The sequence below is a fragment of the Anopheles stephensi genome, chromosome 3 (genome assembly GCF_013141755.1).
Source record: "Anopheles stephensi strain Indian chromosome 3, UCI_ANSTEP_V1.0, whole genome shotgun sequence".
In the NCBI taxonomy this organism is placed as follows: domain Eukaryota; kingdom Metazoa; phylum Arthropoda; class Insecta; order Diptera; family Culicidae; genus Anopheles; species Anopheles stephensi.
This window is the reverse complement of record NC_050203.1, coordinates 42,771,356-42,793,506: the sequence shown is the minus strand read 5'-3', so window position 1 is coordinate 42,793,506 and position 22,151 is coordinate 42,771,356. Positions and strand designations below refer to the sequence as shown.

At 45.4% G+C, this 22,151-nt stretch overlaps 4 protein-coding genes across 4 annotated transcripts; 1 reads left to right on the top strand and 3 right to left on the bottom strand.

Moving 5' to 3' along the window:
- The first annotated feature begins 1,664 nt into the window (after positions 1–1,664).
- On the top strand, positions 1,665–3,767 carry LOC118512424 (ATP-dependent RNA helicase abstrakt). The gene has a single exon (XM_036056828.1). The coding sequence runs from the start codon at positions 1,786–1,788 to the stop codon at positions 3,625–3,627; it is 1,842 nt and encodes a 613-aa protein (XP_035912721.1). The 5' UTR covers positions 1,665–1,785; the 3' UTR covers positions 3,628–3,767.
- A 341-nt stretch (positions 3,768–4,108) lies between these two features.
- LOC118509210 lies at positions 4,109–9,229 on the bottom strand. Its single transcript, XM_036049484.1, has one exon. The coding sequence runs from the start codon at positions 9,227–9,229 to the stop codon at positions 4,109–4,111; it is 5,121 nt and encodes a 1,706-aa protein (XP_035905377.1).
- A 1,408-nt stretch (positions 9,230–10,637) lies between these two features.
- On the bottom strand, positions 10,638–11,356 carry LOC118512425 (39S ribosomal protein L18, mitochondrial). Its single transcript, XM_036056829.1, has 2 exons — positions 11,138–11,356; positions 10,638–11,070 (listed from the first exon to the last, which is right to left on the bottom strand). The coding sequence occupies exons 1-2, from the start codon at positions 11,305–11,307 to the stop codon at positions 10,722–10,724; spliced, it is 519 nt and encodes a 172-aa protein (XP_035912722.1). The 5' UTR covers positions 11,308–11,356; the 3' UTR covers positions 10,638–10,721.
- Positions 11,357–11,590: 234 nt separating this feature from the next.
- LOC118512423 (probable arginine--tRNA ligase, cytoplasmic) lies at positions 11,591–14,108 on the bottom strand. Its single transcript, XM_036056826.1, has 5 exons — positions 13,791–14,108; positions 13,365–13,699; positions 12,232–13,294; positions 11,854–12,160; positions 11,591–11,782 (listed from the first exon to the last, which is right to left on the bottom strand). Exons 1-5 carry the CDS (start codon positions 14,067–14,069, stop codon positions 11,673–11,675), a joined length of 2,094 nt encoding a protein of 697 aa, XP_035912719.1. The 5' UTR covers positions 14,070–14,108; the 3' UTR covers positions 11,591–11,672.
- Positions 14,109–22,151: the final 8,043 nt, after the last annotated feature.

The following is a 22,151-nucleotide window of genomic DNA, read 5'->3' as shown; positions in this document are numbered from 1 at the left end:
CGGAAAGCGGCGGTCTTGGCTCTTTTTAGTCGACGCAGCGTTCGGTCCCCCCAGGGAGGACCACGTTTGGGTTGCTTCAAAGGCGTGCACCCTTTCAAGGCATTAGACATAAATTGACTAAAGTCATCGACAGCACAGTCAAGAGATGAATAACTGGAGCACACGAAATCATTAGCAAACAAGTCGATCATCGCGACAAGCCTGTTCAGGTCAGTCCTCGCGTAGTCTTGGCTAGGTGTTGACGCAGGAGCTGCTGAGCTTATGTGAGGTACCGTTATGACTGCCTCAAGCGGTGGATGAAAGCGGTCTACGGCGCGCATAGGTGTGTCTGTCATTTTTCGATGAAATTTCAGTAAATGTATTAAATGTTTGAATAGCAAACATAACGCAAATGCGTATTTTTATTTTCCCAGCAGAATGATTTCATTTACTATCCCATCCTAAGTCTCCTTCTTTCGCTTTAAAGTGGTTCGCAGCCCTTGCGCAGTACATCGATTTTTTCGATTCGATCGATTCGATCGAGAACAGGTATTTTGTAAAATGAAACTGACTTCTTGCGAGGTATTGCAAACCACTTTGGACAGAACTTCTAGCTTTTTCTCCATCCTATCTAATTGTGTTTGATTAGACGTTATTGGGTTCGACTTTTAATGGCTGGCTGGTATTGGAACCGAAGGAAAAGGAATGAACTGATACAGTGGGAGGATTCTGTACCGGAGAGGCATTGGATGAGGATAAGGAAGATGATCGATGTGGTACGGTGGAAGATTCCAACACCGAAGAAGAGAATGAACTCCTTTCGGCAACTAAAGGACGGTAAGAAACGGAATGAAACAAAATCTGTACGATTAAGGGATGCATCGCCGGGGAGGCGTTGGTAGAGGAAGATAAGGACAAGGAGGATGAACGATGTGGTACGGTAGGAGGTTGCACCACAGAAGAGGACGAAATCATTTTAGGTATTACAGAACGGTAGGATGCGGAATGAGATGAAGAGGATGGAAGAGGAAGTCGTGAAAACGGTAGGGAAGCAGAACGACATGGTATAGTGGGAGATTTAAATGCTAAGGATGGATTGGAAGCGGAAACCAATGATGAAACAGGAACCGAAGATGGAATCGATGTTAATGCAGAAGATCGCGGCGGTAAGGTAGGACTCATCGTCAGTATTGTTGTTTGGACCCTTTTTTCACAATTTAAAAAAGAAACTCGGCTTATTTTTATTGCACTAATAACGATACTCACATGCAGCGGAAAAGATAGCCCGATGCAATACGTCCCGACGCCGAGCACCCAGCAAACATGGAAGATCCAGGACATCAACTTACTAAGGAAAACTTTTCACATGTATATGTACCTTTAATGTGCTTTCTCTCTTTTTCCAGATAATCGCAATCGCAGGGGCCCGTCCCTCTACTTCACAATCAGAAATTTAAGGACAACTAGAAAACACACCGGTCAATGTATGCAGCATGAAAGAAATCCAAACAAACAGCTGAGTAACAACATTTTTTTGCAAATGTCTAATCTATCCGCACTGTTTTCTGCTCGAATTTTCAAAAAATTGCTCGAAATTTCTATTCTGGTTTCAAGCACATTCCTCATCACGCCCTCTACCGGCCAATTTAGAAATAGGAAATCTTTTGCTTCGTGGGAATCGTCTGTCAAGCCATCAAGCCGAGAGGTGAACAGTAAACAAATGTGTAAACATTGAAAACAACAAATTGATCTCAACCACCTATTTCCGCAGTTCTAATTCGTTTATTTTGGTACGATTAATGCAAAATGTCTGCTTCTTCTGTTAAAAGGTACAGGAGAGATTCGGAAAAGAGCGACGAGGAGGAGAACGACAAGTATGTTCCATATGTGCCGGTGAGGGAAAGAAAGAAGCAACAGCTTCTCAAGCTGGGTCGCATCGTGCAGCTCACTGCGGAAGCATCAGCAGTCGGAAAATCGTCCAGCGAAAATGAACACGAAGAGGAAAGTACGGAGGAGTCGTGGGGCAGAAAATTCAACATTAGCCTGTTGGATCAACATACCGAGCTGAAGAAGATAGCGGAGGCAAAGAAAATCAGCGCCGTTGAGAAGCAGCTGAAGGAGGAGGAAAAGATCCTGGAAAGTGTTGCCGAAAAGAAAGCCCTGATGGGTGTTGCAGAGTTGGCGAAAGGTATACAGTATGAAGATCCGATCAAAACCAGCTGGACGCCGCCAAGATACATTCTAGCGAAGCCAGAATCGCGCCACGAGAAGATCCGTGAAAAGCTTCGAATTTTAACAGAAGGAGAAAACGTACCACCGCCGCTGCTAACCTTTCGCGAAATGAAGCTACCGAAGGCAGTGCTGGCGGCATTGGCGAAGCGGAACATCAAGAAACCATCTCCGATTCAAGTGCAAGGCATACCGGCAGTACTAGCTGGCCGGGACTTGATCGGAATCGCTTTCACGGGCTCGGGCAAAACGCTGGTGTTTGTGTTGCCGATAATTATGTTCTGTTTGGAGCAGGAATTGCGCCTGCCATTCATCAAGCGTGAAGGTCCATACGGGTTAATCATCTGTCCGTCGCGGGAGCTCGCGAAACAAACACACGATATCATCCAGTACTACTGCCGACACCTGCAGGAAGCCGGTATGCCCGAGATCCGTACCGTGCTGGCGATTGGCGGAGTGCCGGTGAACGATGCGATCGCAATCATTCAGCAAGGAGCACACATCATGGTAGCCACACCGGGTCGGCTTATGGATATGCTTGATAAGAAGCTGGTCAATCTCGACGTCTGTCGCTACCTGTGCATGGATGAAGCCGATCGAATGATTGACATGGGATTCGAGGAGGACGTTCGTACCATATTTTCCTACTTCAAGGGGCAGCGACAGACGCTTCTGTTTTCGGCTACCATGCCGAAAAAAATCCAAAACTTTGCCAAATCTGCTCTCGTGAAACCGGTCACCATTAACGTCGGTCGAGCCGGTGCGGCCTCGATGAATGTTACGCAGGATGTGGAGTACGTGAAACAGGAGGCAAAGGTTGTGTATTTGTTGGAGTGCCTGCAAAAAACTCCACCGCCAGTGCTTATTTTCGCTGAGAAAAAGCAGGACGTCGATGCGATTCACGAGTACTTACTGCTGAAGGGTGTGGAAGCTGTGGCGATTCATGGCGGAAAGGATCAAGAGGAACGCTACCGGTCGGTCGAATCATTTCGAAATCAGGAAAAAGATGTCCTGGTCGCAACGGACGTCGCATCGAAAGGGTTAGACTTTCCCGACGTGCAGCACGTAATCAATTACGACATGCCGGACGATATCGAGAACTATGTGCATCGGATCGGTCGTACGGGACGGTCGGGATCGAAGGGGCTCGCGACTACGTTCATCAACAAGGCAACCGAACAGTTTGTACTGCTCGACTTGAAGCACCTTTTGATTGAGGCAAAACAGAAGGTGCCTCCGTTCTTGGGCGAACTCTGCTCGGAGACGGAGAAGTATGCCGATCTGGGTGATGGCTGCAGTTACTGCGGCGGTTTAGGCCATCGTATCACCGAGTGTCCCAAGCTGGAAGCGGTACAAAGTAAGCAAGCCTCCAATATTGGACGCAGAGATTATTTGTCGAACACGGCGGCTGATTATTAGACTACTGCCCGCGGTTGGTAATTTCGTTCTTAACTACCAAACGATTCGGTATGATTTAACCATGTAAAGTTTTAAAGATTAGTAATTGTTTAATGTAAAATGTCTGGAATAAACGCGAAAGTAGATGATACGGCAAAGAATATAGGGTGCTCTTTTGTATAGTTGTTTCGTGCTCGGACTGAGAAAGATACTGTTACCACGATTCCGGTTGAGTAGCAGACGCAGTGAAGTGTAGTTTTAGTTTTATATTTTCCACAGTATTATATTTTCCACTGAAGGAAGAAAAACTTTAAAACGGTGTCACTTCCTTGTCCTTTCCCAGGCTACTGGTTGACGCACCCCCTTCTTCTTCCTTTTTTTCCCTGACCGTTACAGCTGACATTTCGGTCATCCGGTATCCTACTGTCATCCGTTATCCTGCTGTCATCCGTCACTCTACTGTCATCCTATCTTTCCTAACATTCCCCCCGCCCGTGACCAACTACGTATGGTCACCTTGAGTCTTCAGGTCAAGTAAGGCTAGCTTCGCCACTGGTCTTCTTAGTGTCCCTGTAGCTGTCCGAACCCATGCTTGCCGCACATGGCCATCGACTCCTCTTATAACGTCTTCAACAATTCCTCTATTCCAATTGTTCCTAATTGTACCTTCTAACACCAGTACCAAATCTCCTGACCTAATCTCACGGACATTTTCAAACCATTTACACTGTCGCGTGATAACTGGCAGGTACTCCTTAATCCACCTTTTCCACACACCGTCCAGGATATGCTGTGCTAGTTTCCAATTTCCTCTTAAACTGTCCCTATAGTTCGTCGGTAACGCTGGTTGTTGTTTGATCCCCGAAGAACTCCCTAACAGGAAGTGGTTTGGTGTGATCGCCTCCTGGTTCTCCGGATCTAACGGAACATAGGTCAACGGTCTGGAATTGATCATAGCCTCAGCATCGTAGAGAACTGTTGCGAACGTCTCATCATCAGGAGTGTTCTTCACCTCCATCACTGTGCTAATCGCTGCCTTCACTGAGCGTACCATACGTTCCCATACTCCACCCATATGTGGAGCACCAGGCGGGTTAAAGGTCCAACGGGTGTGCTCGTTGGTGAAAGTTGCCGCTAGGATGTCATTGCGCTGCTGGATCTCCCTCTGCAGTTGTCGGCTAGCACCCACGAAGTTGGTCCCGTTGTCGCTAAAGATTTCCACAGGAGCACCACGCCGCGCCACGAATCGCCTGACCGCCATTACACACGATTCCGTTGACAGACTGTGCACCACCTCCAGATGCACGGCTCGTATGGTCAAACACGTGAATAGTGCTACCCACCGTTTTTCGTTTGACCTTCCTCTCTTTACCAACACCGGTCCAAAGTAATCCAGTCCAACGAAGGTAAATGCCCTGACGAAAGCTGCCAACCTCTCCTTAGGTAAAGGTGCCATTGGTGGAATTTGTGGTAGCGACCGCCGTATTGTGCAAAATGCACAACTCTTCGCTACCTTCATCACCAATACTCGCAACTTAGGAATCTGGAATTGTTGACGCAACTCGTTCACCACCGTTTCGTTGTTAGCATGACGATAGACTCGATGGTACCGATCCACTATCAGCTCCGCCAGTTTACAGTTGTTTGGAAGAATCACAGGATACCTTGCGCAGTACGGAACTTCCGCCGCCGCTCCTATTCTCCCACGCATGCGTAACACGTTTTCTTCATCCAAAAATGGTAGCAGTTGGTAAATACGACTTCGCTTAGATACCGTTTTTCCTTTAGATCCATCGCCGCCATTCTCGCTGTTCAGGATAAGAATTTCTTCCGGAAAGAACTCACGCTGTGTCTGCTTCCACAAAACAACGTTTGCCTTGCAGAGTTCTTCGTGCTTGAGGTTCCCTCCTAGCGCTGGTTCATCTTTCACCTTCCTGCCTAGATTGCCCACATATCTTACGATCCACCCAATCGTCCTCTGCAGCCTCTCTAGTTTACTAAACCTCTCGTAAGGAATTGGTAACAATCCTGTGTCGGTGGCTTCGACATGCAAATTTACTCGTCGTTCCTCGTCCGCTGTGCCGGTATCAACCGACCTCTGTTTCGGCCAGCTGTCTTCCTTTTCCTGCAAGAACCATGGTCCTTGAAACCACGTGCTGTCGTAACTGAAGTTCGATCTTCCTTTCCACTTCGTCGCTTCATCCGCCGGATTGTGGTCAGTCGGCACCCATCGCCATTCATTCGCCGAGGTGCTCTCCAAAAGCTCGACCACTCTATGGGCCACGAAAGGTTTGTAGTTTCGAGGATCTGCTCTTATCCATGACAAGGCGACGGTACTGTCCGACCAAAGCACTCGTCGTTTAGCCTTGATTGGATGATGTTCCTGCGTGTATAACAGAAATCGCGCACCCAAAACGCACGCCTGAAGCTCTAGCTTCGGTATGGTGAGTGGCTTCAATGGCGCAACCTTAGCCTTTCCTCCCACAAGAGTACATTGCGCCTCACCCGTGTCGTCGACAATGCGGAGGTACAATACGCATGCGTATGCGTGTTGACTGGCGTCGACGAACAAATGCCATTCGCTGTTCTCGTACGTCTTCATACAGGCTTCCGTGAAGTAACATCGAGGTATGCGTATATCGGCAATCGTTTGGAAAAGATCCACCCATCTGCGCCAGTCTCTGTATTGGTTGCTACTAATCTCCTCATCCCACTGCGTGCCGGTTCGCCATAGATCTTGTATTAAAATCTTCCCGTGTATTACGAACATCGCCAGCAGTCCAAGGGGATCGTACAACGACATAACGCACCGTAATACCTCTCTCTTCGTGGGAATCCGCTCTGCAGTTAGAACGCCTGATACCGCCGTGCACGCCCGAGTGCAGAATCCTAATTCATCGGATGCAGGATTCCAACGCATCCCCAACACGCGTTCCGTATCATCTCCCGTAGATGATAAGCATTTGATGGTACCGCCATCTGACTCGCCGAGAGATTTTGTAACCATCAAATCATTTGAGCTCCAGTTCCTGAGTTCAAACCCACCGTTGCGGAATATCTCCCTTACCTCCTTGGCTACCTGACACGCCTCTTCTACCGTCCCGAAACTGTCCAAGAAATCGTCCACGTAGGTACTCTCAAGGATGCCCTCTACCGCTCGTGGAAATTGTTCGATGTGCTCCCTTGCGTTTCGATTTTTGACGTACTGTGCTGTAGCCGGTGAACACGTAGACCCAAACGTCACGACGTCCACGATGTAGGTTTCCAACTCGTGTGCAGGATCATCCCGCCATAAGAAGCGCTGTGCATGCTTGTCTGCTTTTCGCAACTTAATTTGCAAAAACATTTCCTTCACGTCTGCACACGTCGCCACTGCATACAGACGAAAGCGGAAAAGTACGCCAGGTAGAGACATAACCTCATCCGGTCCCTTGAGCAGCACGTCGTTCAGCGAAATACCCTGTGCCTTAGCCGCCGCATCCCAAATCAAACGAACCTTTCCCGGTTTGTTTGGGTTCGTCACCAATCCTATTGGCAAGTACCAAATCCGTTTCGGGTCAGCCTCCGCCAGTTCTTGCGCCGTAGCCTTGTGTATGTATTGCTTTTCCAAAAGATCGTGAATCTGGCGGCGTACTTGCAGCTTGAGCTGCCCATCTCGTTCCATCCTTTTCTCCAGGCAATCGAACCTGCGACTTGCCATACCGATACTAGAAGGAAGCTGTATATCGTCCGCCTTCCACAAGAGACCCGATTCAAAACGCTTGCCGATACGAACAGTAGTTGTTTCCAAAAGGTGTTGCGCACGTCGTACATCCGGATCTAATTCGACTACGCGAACAACTCCCACCTGTTCTAAGTCATAGAACTTGCGCATCGTTTCGAGAATCTCTGCCTGGTTGTTGCATTCGCAAATGTGCAACAGCCGTTCACATTCCACCTTCATCGGCTTCCCATAAATGCACCAACCTAATCGCGTCTTTACCGCGATGGGGTCACCAGCCGCTCCTTCTATTGTCCGGAGAGGGACCATCAATCGCAGGTTGTCCAACCCGATTAGCACCTTGGGTTCTGCATCATGATATTCCCTTACCGGTAGGCGTTTTAGATGTTCCCACCTTCCTTCGTCCGGTACGAAGGATTGACGAGGTAGATTCAGCTTAGGAACCGTCCGTACCGAGTTGATCGCGAAACTCTTTGCGGAACCGACGGGTCCCACCTTGAAATTTACGCGCCTGGAACCAGCCTCAACCCTGGTAGTGTCTCCGGTCCAACGGATGCAGAGAGGTTCCACCTCCCCTTCGACACCCAATTCTTCCGCTAAATCCTCGTCCACTAACGTCATGGACGAACCTTCATCTAAAAAGGCGAACGTTGTCACCGTGGACGTCGGGCCATACACAGTGATGGGTACAATGCGAAAGAGCGTATTCGAAGAAGATAACGCGTGCTGGTGGTGATTACTTTCCGCTACAGCACCTCCGTTGTTTCCGCCATCTCGAACCGATACCGAAGCACTGGTCCCGTTACTGACCCCACGCTCCTCATCTGCGCCGTGCAACAACGCATGATGCCGGTACGTACACCCCTCCCTGCCGCATACTGGTCTGTTGTGGCACGTCCGCCAATTGTGCTTCCCCAGACAGCCGAAGCATAAGGAAAGTGCACGCGCCTTCATCCAGCGCTCCTTCACCGCCATCGCACCAAACACGAAACACTTATCCACCTCGTGTCCTCTGTTGTCGCAAATTAGACAAGATTTTCCTACCTTAAAGTGATTCGTTCCGGATGGCGTCGCTCCCTGCGTCTCCACGTGCGTGTGCACGTAGCCTCTCGTGCTGGGTTTCTTGCGCTCCGCTTGTTTCAACGATGGTGACTCCCGGCTGCTTAACACTTCCGCGGTGCTCTGCAACTCGGCCATATACTCCCGGAACATCAGAAGATCCGGCTCCTCGATGTGGCTTACAAACCGCGTCCAATTGTACTGCTCACTTATCGGCAGCTTCTCCACGATCTCCTTCAGTAGCAGGGGGTTGGTCAGATGCGCCTGTCGTCCAGCAGCCTTCATGTGGTCCACCATGCTTTGCACTGCCTCGCCGAAAGCAACCACAGTTTCCGGCTTCTCCAAACACGGTGCAGGGGTTCTATGCACCTTATCGATCAACGCCGAGATGAGATGTGTTGATCGCCCATACCGTGATCGTAGCGTCGCTATCACTTGCGGCACCACCTCCGGCAACAGCAACCTGCTTCGCACTGCTTCTAGCGCGGGACCCTTCAGCGCCTTCTGCAGTCGTAGCATGTTTTCCCAATTGGAAAGTCCGCACTTTTCCGTGGTGTGTTCGTAAAACGTTATGAATAGCGGCCAGTCCGCCGGGTCACCGGCAAACACGGGCAATTCGGTAGGTGTACCACGATGCGCGCCTTCACGCTGGATTTGTTCACGCTCCTTCCGCTGTGAGTGCTGCACCATATTATCCGCCGCATGGGAGGGTAACAAAGTTGATGTTTCCGGATTGTCTTTTATCCCCAACTCCTCGGCTAGCAAGTCCTCTTCCTCCTTCACGAATTTCAGCTGTAGTTCTAGCTCCACCCGTTTCCTCTCCGCCTCTTGCCGGCGTTTCATTATGGCGAGCCGGTTAGCCAAACTATCCCTATCGTCAGCAAGAGTGAGGTTATGTGTTGCCGCCACGCTGTCGCTCGTGTGCCGTGGACGAGGGCCTTCCGTGAGTTGCTTCCTAACCTCAACCGTTTTGAGGTTACGGTTTTCGGCGTCCTTTTGTGGCTCCATGTGCCTGGTCGGCGTCCGCTTTACCGCTCCAGTGCCACCCGTACAAGCGACGCAAAACCACTTCCTATTATTCATCGTCTCCTGTGATTCTGTTATCCCGACACACGAGAAGTGCCACCATGTGTTGCAAGCGTCACAGGCCACATACAATTTGTCCGCCACGGAATCGCTGCATGCCTGGCAGCAATCCTTTCCATCCATTTCCATCTTTGAACCGTTTTAAAGGCTTTTAGTGTTACCACGATTCCGGTTGAGTAGCAGACGCAGTGAAGTGTAGTTTTAGTTTTATATTTTCCACAGTATTATATTTTCCACTGAAGGAAGAAAAACTTTAAAACGGTGTCACTTCCTTGTCCTTTCCCAGGCTACTGGTTGACGCACCCCCTTCTTCTTCCTTTTTTTCCCTGACCGTTACAGCTGACATTTCGGTCATCCGGTATCCTACTGTCATCCGTTATCCTGCTGTCATCCGTCACTCTACTGTCATCCTATCTTTCCTAACAGATACGAAGAAACTTCACTGTTTATTCCAGAGGAACAATAATGCTAAAAATTTGATTTAAAAACTGATCATTGCAAAGTTTAGCAAAAATGCTACGATTCCTTAGCACAATTTCCTCTACTTCGTTCATCGTCCATCAAATCTGGATAAGGGTCAACTGTGGCTACAGCTATTGATCACTGTTTTAATAAGGAAATCCTAATCGTGGGGAAGAATTGCATTATTTCAGCTTAACATCAAAATTTACTTCCTCTCACAAGCGGTGCCGAGAAATCCACCGTTTAGCATTATTCGCTGAAAAATCGCACTGTCAGTGGAAAACTGTCAAATCTCGTGGCCTTGGCACGCTACGACCACGGCTTCAGCCCTCCTCTTGATCCAAGTTGACATTTGCAATTTTCTCTGCTCGTGTTGTGATTGCAAGTGCGACCTAGGAGATTCCTGGCGGTGTAATTGCATCAAAATGAAGCTGCTGAACAATTTGCTGCTGAAGCGTACGTCCACCTACCTGGTCGGTATTGCGGGATGCGTATTTTTCTTCGAGCGTGGCTTCGATATGATCACCGATGCCGTGTTCGAGTCCCATAACAAAGGGGTAGGTATTCCGCCAGCACAGCTGCGTTCGCGTTCGCGGCTTACGGGTTGCATTATGTAATGTATGTTGAACACCTACTCGTTTCGTTTCAGAAATTGTGGAAAGACATCAAGCACAAGTACGAGCAGTAACGAGTGAAGGCAGCATTGCAATGAAACAGCTTCTCGTTTATTGACCTAATAAACCGTAGCTCACTAAACCACACCATGTACACCATTCGTGTTGTTGTGTTATTCTGTCACTTCCCATGGTTTTTCGGGCCGATGCATGTCCCACGAGTACGTTGGGCGAATACGTTCCGGTTCTTGTAGTACGATTCCACTCTCTTCAACGGCGCGCAGAAATGCATCCACCTTGATGCCGGCCGTCGGTTTCAAATCACACCGCATCTCGGTAAGCCCTGCGTCCAGACATCGTGCGGCAAACGCTTTGCCCAGCGTGCTGTACGCCGTGTAGTCGTTCCCTTTGTAGAGGTGCCGCTTCAAGGCCCATTCTGTGGTACTGCACTCGATCACGGTGCCGTTCTCAAAGTGCACCAATTTGGCCGTTACGTATTTGTTGCTAGCGTTCAGCTCCAACCTACAAATAAGAAGTCGCGCTGTTCAATTTCCCGACCAATCGATGGAGCAGCGCATCCAAAACATACCTGTGCCAAAAGTTTCGAACGGGCCGCTCGAGATGATATCCGTCGGTTTTGTACGCTAAACGTAAACGTTCTAGGTTTCTAGGGTTTCTGTTTACTACGTACAGCGTTCCTCCAGCTATTTGGTTAGTTTGCCGAATTTTGGAAAGGATTTTCTTTGCGCTTGCCGCCATGGTCGGGCCAGCCAGCCGTTCTTTCAGGTTATCTTTGCAACAACTGTCATCGCTGAAAAGCACCTAGCATTGTGAGTTTATAAGCAGGATCGCATACTCGACTTTTCACGACGAGAATGAAATGACGGTTGGCAGCAGTCGTTACGTTTTGTTCCCTGATATTCTTTACCGGTGCTTTTTTCCGATTGAACACATTATTTAGTAAACATTTGTCCTCAGTTTGATTATTCGTTGTTCTTCGTTATTCTGTCGGGAGCGCAAGAAATGTGGCAGAAACTTGATCTTGTCGATTAAGAACATTTGATAGTTTATTAAATAATTCCTTTTATTATCGGGCTAAAACGCCATCGTAACTGTGCACACGGTTATATTTTATGCACCGGTTTCAGACCCAGAATATCGAAACATTTTCCCAACACTCGGGATGTGGCTTCACACAGCAGAATCCTCGATGCATAAACCTTCACGATTTCACCTGCAAAGTACAGAACAGTAAGTACAACGTTCGAAACCGAACACCGCGCGCCCAGTCAGCCCATTCATTACCTTGCTTATTCTTTTCGATACAGTAGCAACTGTCGTAAAACTCGCTAAATGTGGTGCAAACTTCGTACACAAACTCGCAGAGGCAGTGCAGCGACAGATTTTTCATGATCAGCAAAACAACATCGGTGAAACGGAGCAGAACCTTGGCGAGCTTCCATTCCTTCTCGTGCTCTAGCTTCACCGCCGTCGTATCGATCACCTTTTGCATGTTGTTTGCAAAATCTCCACCACAGTTTCGGGCGATAGAGCGTATGCGGGTGTAGGCATACAGCAAGTAGACGGCCGTATTGCCTTTGTCTTCCAACATCTGTAACATAACAAGAAACGGAGCGTTATGCTTAAACAATGCTATAGAACAGCAACGAAGCGCAACATTACCTTGTCGAAGGAGAACACATATTCGTTATTACGGTTGTGGGACAGATCCGCGTATTTGATGCATCCGTACGCCACTGACTCTTGAGCAGCAGTCAACTCGTCATGCGTCAGCACTAAATTACGCTCTTTTTGCATAAGTTTATCCATCGCACGTTTCAAGCCCTCATCGAGCAATTCGGCCAATTTGACCGTATCGCCGGACCGGGTCTTGAATTTTTTGCCATCTTCGCCAAGCACAACGCCGAAACCAACGTGGTCTACCCGGTGTTTACTCGCGTCGAGGATTTTCGCCCGTTTTGCGCAGGAAAAGATGGTCTGGAAGTGCGTGGCCTGACCAGCGTCGGTGACGTAAATCAACCAATCTGCCTTTTCCTCTTGCAAGCGCTGCTTGATGGCGGCCATGTCGGAGGTGTCGTATGTAAATCCACCGTCTGATTTTACGACGGTTAGTGGAATTCCGGCTCGGGCTTCGTTCCACATAATTAGCCGTCCTTCATCTTCTTCGAGGAATCCGCTCTGCTTAAGCTCTTCCACGATTTTCTTCATTCGACTTTGATAAAAGGATTCGCCCCGCTCGATGAGCTTTACGTCGAGCCGGTTGTAGATGGTTTGGAATTCTTTACGAGACACGTCACATATCAAATTCCATGCCTTTAGGTAACTCGGCTCGCCCCCTTGCAGTTTGACTACGCACTCGTAGGCACGCTTCTTAAACACCTCGTCACTGTCGAAACGCACCTTGGACTCCTTGTAAAACGCTTGCAAATCACTGATAGGTGGCGAAACGGTTTGAAAGTCCGGGAAACGGTCTTGCAGATGAGCGATTAGCATTCCGAACTGTGTGCCCCAGTCACCGATGTGGTTTATGCGAAGTACGTCATGCCCAAGGAACTCTAGGAAACGGCAAATCGAATCGCCAATAATGGTCGAACGCAAATGCCCGACATGCATCTCCTTCGCCACGTTCGGTGACGAAAAGTCCACCACTACACGTTTCCTTGCCATCGATGGTGGTCGAAGCCCTTCCTTCAAGATGCTCATTATACGTTGCTCTCCGTAAGACCTAACAAAAATTGAGAAAATTATTACTTTTTCAGCTGTACAGTGGCGATTGAATGCAAGCCGATCCGTACCTGGAAAGGAAAATGTTCACATAGCCCGCGCCGGCTATTTCAAACTTTTCAACGCTGGCTATCGGAGTTCGCAATTCATCGATAAGCTTTTGAGCAACGTCGCGTGGCGACATTTTGATGCCTTGTTGCTTCAGATGCTGCACTATTTGCATAGCGCTATTACACTGATAATCACCGAATTTGGGCGAAGTGGACAGAGTTACCACCGCCTCGACCGTCATTCCCGAGAAAGCTTTACATATGGCTTCCGAGAATATTCGTTGCAGTTCTCCCAAGATCGATTCGCCGGATGCATCGTTGGAGCATTCGCTGGCACCGCTCTCCTTGGCAATTGCCTTCAAATATGCATCAAAATGTAATCACACCAATCGGGTGCTATCCCGGGATTTGGGGAGATGGGTCGTCTAACCATCTCTTAATGCTTACCGACTGCAGAATCTCCAGGCGATGCTTTAATCTCGTGTTTTCTTCCATCAGCTTTTTTAGCTCCGCGTTGTCGTCTTCTAACCCAATACCGTTACGTGTGTTGGATATTTCCGTTTGCAGAAGATGAATCTCTTTTTCGATACTCCTGATACACTTGGTGGCGCTATCGAAGTCAGCCATTCTGGAAGAGTAAGCGGCTTGGCAAAGCGTATCGTACTGTATGCGCTTTTGTTGCTCGAACTGTGTTTTTATTTCGTCAGCAAAACGTGCTGGCCGCATACGATAGCACAAATGTCAAGCGTTGCACACTCGCTTTGTAAAATGTCATCGTATTGTATTCCCAGTGAAAATACTCTAACAATCAGCAGAAGGAAAAACACTGTCCACAAAAGGGCTCTCGCACACGTAAACGCTCAGTTTATATTTTAACAAAAATAAAACATAAAAAATCATAAATAACAAAACATCTACAAAAAGATTGTCAGGCGGAAGTTCTTAGGAACGGCCGAGTGTTTGGACCGGGGTGACCTTTTACATGGCAGGACGGACAAGATTCCGTCCGATCTCCCACGGTCGCAAGAACAACTTTTTCTATTGTAGTATAACAACCCTCGCTACCTTGAGTGTCAGCACGAGAAAATAAATCTAAGCAAACGTAGGACCCGCATCTTGGCAGAGTATTTTTGAAGTACGCATTGAATATAGGATATAAAAAGCGTTCTAGCCGGACAATTCTGTCTTTATAGTGTCGATAGTGGAACTAGAATGTTGTGATTAGTACAAGGATTATATTCCTTTTTTACCGTGAAAGTGTTCGAATAGTAACCGGAGTTGAAATTCGGTATCGAAAGGTGCATTTCATCGAGTGCATTTCATGGTTAGAAGAGAGAAATAGATGACAAATCAATTACCCTACTTGAAGATTAGAAACTGATCGAAGAAAGCCTGTGAACGTGTCCTTTTAGGCCGTCCACACTGATAGTGGAGGCGCGGGAAGCCTAAATTGAGATGACGTGATGGCGTTGATGCGTCCTCCAGAACGGCCGGGATAACGGATTGGTAGACGAGGGCAGCTATTGGCGGATTGTTGCCGGAGACTAAGACCGCGAGGCGGTTGTAGCGCCTCATAAGTAAGTAAGTATATCAACGTTACATGCTTATTGAAATTGTTCTTCTTTGGAATTGTTTATACGGAAACTATCAAAATAATTTTTTATTCCAGCGATTAATTATATTGATTTCTTCAATCTACCACTACACTAATGTAAGATTACTTACATTTAAAAGAGCACATATACCCACATCTATCCGTCAAAAAGATTTCGCCTCCTCGAGCTGAAATCTCGGAAAGATTTCGCTCTCTCTAGCCTTCTCTGTCACTTTCCATGCGTTGCCATGGCAGTTTTCGATTGAAGAGAGAGATAGCTGGAAGTGCTCTAATTTCTTGAAGTACAACACATTCAGTTCCTATCTAAAGTAATGCTTCTCCCATTGATGTTTTGGCGACATGAACGTCATGTAATCCACAACGTTCAAAATCTTGTTCAATACGACATTGAACAATTTCAATGCATTTTTAGCTAACAAAGCCTACCAGCAGGGATTTGGCAACTAGGATTTAACTAAGAGGCCCATAAACTAAAGAATGTTTAATATGATGTAGTTAATCTAGTACATGTTTATTAACGTATAATGACCGCTCACTACAACCGGTATCTGTATCATCGCAAAGACTTTTAAAACCGGTTCATATTGGATTCTTTAAAGCTCAGCTACACCGTCCAACTCAATAAGCTTCGCATCTCTGCTGAGCACGATTATGTCTCATGTGGCGTCTTCTTTTCTTATGATGATGAAAGACAATTCTGCAGATAGTTCATAGCTATTATCGTCTCACCCAGCAACGTTTTGCTCAGATCAATTTCAGCAGACACCTCACTATCTCCACAACGGTCCCGTCTTTCCCTCTGAGTTCGGTTTCCACAAAGGTAAGTATGGAGTTACATTTCTTCAATATCAAAACGGAATACTTCATCATCTGTAAGAAGGACGCTAGCAGGATTTCCAAACTGGTTCATTGTTAAAGGGGAGTAATGCCTTATTTTACAATCGACATCTAACTTTGCTCTCAGAAGGTACGATACTGTATGTCTAACTCAAATCGAAATATCTGTCACCTGTCGGCGTCGTAATTTGCTTGGAGCCAACTAGGTGAGGATTCTTTGTGCAGCAGCAGATAATTTATCTTTATTTCTACGCACAATCGCAGACACTTAAGTTTTTCTTTTGCATGCCAATTCCACGTTCTTTTGAAACGATTCGATGATTTCGGTACCCCAATCGTCGATACCATATACTTACTTAACAGGCGCTTCGACTGCTTCGGTGATTAGGCCTTCCGCAACAATCCTCAATGCCGGTCATAGTCGAGTGCCTTAGTCTGCTATTCCATTATCCGACCTGATATGACTACTACCACTATGCTTCCTCTGTTCATGTGGATGGCCTGAAAAGACTTTATGGGCTGTGAAGGCTGATGCCGTTTTCATGACATGGCTAGTCCGCTAGAGCCAGGCAAATCTAATTCACTCCAGGATGGTGAGATCATCGTACAGCTCGTAGAGCTTGTCATTGTATTGGCTCCCCATTATCCTTCCACACTTATAGGGCCAACAATTATTATGAGCATCTTCATTTCGAACCCGGCCAAGAGGGTTTCGTCAGTTCTGGACAGAGTTCGTATCTGAGAAGAGTATATGAGCATTGGAATTATAAATGTTCTACACAGTCCCAGCTTCGACGAGTATTTTGAGTAAAGAAGTATTCCCAGACTGTAGTATGATAGGTGGGCAGACAGAACTCTTGCGCGAGTTAAAAATTGTACTTTACACTTATAAAGGTTCGGACGCGGATATACACTTAAGACGTCTGGTTTTACTGCTGGTCAAATTAAGAGTGATTTATTTGAACTATTGATACATGTATGTGGATTGGGGGAATTGGATTGGAACAGGAAACGGAGGTGGTGCTGATTCAGCTTCACGGTTGCTAAGCCATTCGATGCAAACGATGTTGGTGCAAGTTCGGTGCGAAGCATAAGCTGACGACGCTGTTGGCGGTCCCGTACGATACTTAAGCTGACGTCGCAGGAATTACTGGGTCATCGGATGTTCGACCGATGTGTTAACTCGCGTAACTCAACATCATTGTTGTCGGTCCTGACTTTTGACCCCAGATAGAAGAAGTTTTTGACGACGACTTCAAAGGTGTGATCTGTACATCACCTATCTGCGTAAATCAGGGACAGTTAGCAGGGGCGCTGGATAATGCTCAGTGTCATACTTGTACACTGTTTCGGTTTCTACAGCAGTGCTCCCCTCTTAAACTGTTTCGAACGATCTACTGTTCGAACGATTGTCTTTCGACCGGTTCAAGTGGTAGAACAACTTCTTGATCTTGTAGCATACTGAATCTGTCTCGGTCGAAACGATCCTGAAGAACAAAATCGCAATTTTCAGTCACCGACTGTTTTTTCTTGTAGGGGCCTGACTGTGTCTTGTTGACGAAACATGCAGTTTATATCGTTTACTTGCACTCGAGCTTTATTGTTGTCCACTGACATGAGTCTGCCCCTACTGAAAGCTTGACAAAATAGTCTACTTTCATCAGCTAAGCAAATATCCGGTTGACTTCACAGATTTGGTTGGATTGTTTTGTTGCTCGTAATGTGTAATGTACGACAGCATTATTTCACTTGTCGCATTGGTAGCAACTAGGTTTTTCGACTGTGTATTCTTCTGTCGAGGAACCTTTGATTGTATTTATCAAGGTACCATAGGGCCTTGGGTGATTTTAAAGAATATCTATCACTATCGGTCGAGGTTAGTCATTTTTTCCTGATCTGAGGTTGCCATTGCTAGCAGAGTAATAACACACAACCTTATTTTACAGGTTTAACCTTTTTTCAAGTGATTTTCAAGGATATTTAACCTTTTTTCAAGTGTACTTGACCGATTTATTTCGATTTCTCATCACTCCTCCTCGAAACACCCAGGAGCACTCCAGTCATAGTACAATACTTCGTAAGTTTCATTTTAATCAACGGTTTTGTTAAAATATCCGCTAACATATGCTCCGAAAGACAGTAAACTACTTCTTTTACACCTTTCTGAGCAAGGATCTTAATAAAATGAAATTAAGTATCCATGTGTTTGGATCGCCGTTCCAGTCGCTCCGACTGTAATTGTCAAATTGTAATTTGGTTACCCTCGTACAGTAGGATCTTTCCCACTGGTTCAGGGAAATCTACCTTCAACGTTCGCCTCCACATCAGGGTCTTGTCCAACTTCAGATGGAGTGATGAAGTCTGCTTCGGTCGACGGTAAAGCGACGCAGGTTTGCTTCCTTGCTGTCCAGCTGATACTATAACCACTGTTGGACTTTCGATCCCGATGAGCACCTGCCCATTTTTTCAATCCAATCCGTGGAATTTGGAATACTAACACTAATACACTAATCGCTGCATCGGGCCTCGTGTTGACCGTTATGAAAAGCAAACCACCGACCAAACTAGCGTAATAGTTGTTGTTGTTATGTAGTTTGCTGATCTCCTCCTCCTTTGCAGGGGTCCATCGGGAAGAGCGATGACTTCGCTTTGTCAAGTCTAAATCGGTCTAATCGGAATTTGGGTTCCTACAAATAAGGTCCATGTGATCGTTCCTGCTTAGTGGTGGGTCAAGATGTTTGGAGGCCCCGAGAGGAAGTTGTGATATTAGATGAAAACAAAAATTTTTAGTAAACTTTAGTTTAATCTTCAACTTATGAACTTTGAAGTTTTGGTCTTGTAGCATTTCAGTCTTATTTTATTCAATATTCCGTCTTTTTGTTCTATTTACGATGTGATTTGAACTATCTGCAATTTCTCTATTGTTCCGTTAATAAAATCTGTTGAAAACAAAATATCTCCCTCGTCTTTTTTGGCATAACGACCTCGAAAGATGTCGGCCTGTCAAATTTCAGGTTTCTGGGACTTGTTTTTCTTCGTAGCAGGATATCCAGTCCTAATTGTTCTAATAATCCCAATAGGAGATCCAAAAGGTTACCTAACACGGCTTCGAGGAGAATTCGATCCCCGGTCCTGCCGTGTGGATAGCAGTTTTGACAACGCATCAACCACCGGACCAGCCCATGTGACTTAGTAACCTTTTTTTATTTTTACCTGTGCTTCATTCCGTTTCTTTCAATGTGTGTTTCTTACTTTTTCTTCCATAGCTCAAAATTCGATTATGTACGGAGAGTGCACTTTTCATAGAACAGGAAAACAAAATTTTAAAGTATATTATCATTAAGGTGGTAGCAATACGGCCAGGCCGTTCTTTATGAATAAAAAAAATCATTAAGGTGGTAGTTTCACTCTTTTTGTTTGTGTTTATCTTCTTCTAAATTGAACTAAACATCCTTGGCTTTTCCATAAAAGGGCCATTTCCACTCAAAGAAGGATCGACAGCTACGGAGCATTTTATGCAAATTCTAATTTAAATTTATTGTCACTGCTTGAATAAAAAATATGTTCGGACAATCGATACGGCTGAATTGCGTCCCCTCGTTGCGTACAGTTCACCCAAAAGAACTCCAAAGCGGCGAACAAATTGTTATTAATGGGACAAACACAGATTTATTGAGATCGAATTAACCGAATTTGGTGTACTTCACCGAGCATTCCAAGAAAATTGATGGCTGAAGTATCTGTGTAAGTGTCAAGTTCATGAATTTGTTGTGATACATTTTTAAATAGGAATGTAGTTTTACCAGGTAGAGCAAAGATACATACAGTGTGGGTGGGGTGTTTTCGCATGACCAATTTGAAGTTGACCAAACTACTGTGTAACAAGAGAGGAAACTTAAGAAAATTGTTTGAACAACATGTAAACTGAATTAATATTAAACACTTGCTAGTAATATGAATGCTTCACACGAAGGACATAATTGTTCGACTATTTCTGAATTTTCCTTCGCATTGGTTTAAGATAGGCGATGATACACACGACTATATTTTTGTTACGAGTGTGGAATTCTGTATGCCTCTCAGTGTTTATTTTTGCTCTATAAGAAGTTTGCTTGATTGGCGGTCGGATTATATATTGGACAGAATTGTTTCCGGCAGGGGTAACTTTCTTCTGCAGACAATCTTCCAAGCGAATAATCAATCATTGCATCGTCTCATCGACTGTTTATTGACTTTTGCTAGAACGTTGGTCAAATATTCATTCGCCCTGGAGGAACCTGCGAAAGCTCGACTAATAACCCTCATCACCAAATAAAAGTGTGTAAACGAATATAAATGAAGCACGAAATAATCAGGAACCATCCAGTAAGCAAGAATGTGCAACTATACTTGCATGTTTACGAGCATATGGTTTTTATTACAATGCTCTATGAAAATGCATAATATATAAATAAGAACATAACTGTGAGACGAACTTTATTACAAAGGCAATGATTCTATTTCTGTAAACTGTTGCGTTTGAAAATGTAAATACTACCATACTGAAGAATACAATTTCAAAAGGAAACATAACTTTTTGCGAGGTACGAAATAATGTCATCAAACGTTTAAGTTTTTTTTTTTTATTTTCAAAGGGCCTTTTATGTAAAACTCGGCATTAAACTTATGTAAACTGGCCTTTTATTGGGGCGGATCGGTGGCCGAGGCGATAACGGTACCGGTCTTCAAACGGCAGGAACTTTACTTCGGTCGAAATAAAGCCACAGAAAGCCAGAAATGGCAGGCAGAGACCTCTCGAGGTTGTAGTGCCAAGGAAAATGAAGAAGTTTTATGTAAAACGTCACCACGTATGAAGGCGTAAGCTCAGTTAGATTGGACGTCTTTTTACCCGTACGGAGGATTGACTATCCAGTAACAAATCAAATAAAGCAAGGTGAAATCAAGTCAAGAAAGTCAGAACTCTCGAGTTTATAGTACGGCTTTGATGGTCGTGATAGACTTGTTATTTACTGGCTAGGCAGTAACAGACATCATGACTATTTAAGTACAGTGGTGGATATTCAAAATCGGACACTTGATTTGACGCTCTTCAACTTTGCGAAGCCTTCGTTTTGATTCATGAGGTGACTTTTTATTAGCAATGCTGCCCTCAAATTTGACTAATTTGATGATAGTGCGGATTGTAGATTTGCCTATTATTAGATCCGCAGTTGTCAGTATAATAGCATGACTGTAGGGTGCATGCAGGGTGCAAGCACGAATGACGCGAACGACACGAGAGGACGTCATTGTGTGAGTTTGGCGTATAGCGAGTAGAAATAAAGCGCTTGTAACAAACATATTACCTATGTTGGTGATTTCACTAATTTATCTAACACTTTTGCCCTGATTCATCATAGAAATTGCCAATTTTTAACTTCAACAGTTGTTTGCTTCGGCATCGTTAAAATATACTAGTTAATCAAATTGCCAATTGTTTCTTAAAGAAGTGATACATTCTAGCTTAAAGCTTGCCAAAATATGTCCATATCATAGGAAAATTCCTAGAACATCGAAGTGTCCGACTTTGAATGCCCAGTGCACTTATCTTACATACAGTTTTTTTTTTCATTTGCTACCCATTATTGAAGTAGAAAAGAGTATGTTTAACTCTTTTTTTCGCATGTAAGTACGCGAAACGTAAGATTTGGGTTGCTACAGGTGTAGACTGAGTTCTGGAGCATGGTAATATTTTGATTCAGACACTTTTATAATTTTGGAGACATTTTCTCCATTTGTCCACAAGTGATCAGTATATTCAATATATAAAGAACTTGGATGTGACTATTGTGGTGCGTTATAATAAACCCAAATCTGTTTATAGTTACAGTATGTTGAAGTATTTTTAATATTTCAAACCATAGGAAGCAATACTTAAACCTATTTTAATGAGTTTTACATACATATTTTGTGAAAGCTAAACTGAATGATAGATACAAACTATCGCATGGAACTTAATGAAAGATCCATATAGGGCAGACAAACGCTTCACAACCATTTCTTGTTGTTAGAGAAATTCCTTTCGAAATGGAAGTCATTACATTGTTTTCCTTTAATAGTTGTGACCGCATTAACCAATTACTGAAGGTTAAAGCAGCTTTAAAGTGCAAATACTCACAAGGGGCAGTCTGGCGGCCGAGGTGAAAGCGGCGCCGGTCTTCACACGGCAGGACCGGGGTTTAAAACCCATCCGGACCGCCTCGCCATACGCAGGGCTGACTACCGGGCTATGGGTGAAATAAAATCTAGAATAGAAACCAGAAATGGCAGGCCGAGACCTCTCGAGGTTGTGGTGCCACCGAAGAAGATAAACACTC

Excerpts from the sequence above, each read along its gene's own strand:
- LOC118512425 (XM_036056829.1), bottom strand. The coding sequence starts at position 11,307 with ATGGCGGCAAGCGCAAAGAAAATCCTTTCCAAAATTCGGCAAACTAAC. Across the intron at positions 11,071-11,137 it reads GTTCGAAACTTTTGGCACAG|GTTGGAGCTGAACGCTAGCA; the intron begins GTATGTTTTGGA and ends TCTTATTTGTAG.
- LOC118512424 (XM_036056828.1), top strand. The coding sequence starts at position 1,786 with ATGTCTGCTTCTTCTGTTAAAAGGTACAGGAGAGATTCGGAAAAGAGC.
- LOC118512423 (XM_036056826.1), bottom strand. The coding sequence starts at position 14,069 with ATGCGGCCAGCACGTTTTGCTGACGAAATAAAAACACAGTTCGAGCAA. Across the intron at positions 13,295-13,364 it reads GTGAACATTTTCCTTTCCAG|GTCTTACGGAGAGCAACGTA; the intron begins GTACGGATCGGC and ends AATTTTTGTTAG. Across the intron at positions 12,161-12,231 it reads ATGTGTTCTCCTTCGACAAG|ATGTTGGAAGACAAAGGCAA; the intron begins GTAATGTTGCGC and ends GTTATGTTACAG.
- LOC118509210 (XM_036049484.1), bottom strand. The coding sequence starts at position 9,229 with ATGAAACGCCGGCAAGAGGCGGAGAGGAAACGGGTGGAGCTAGAACTA.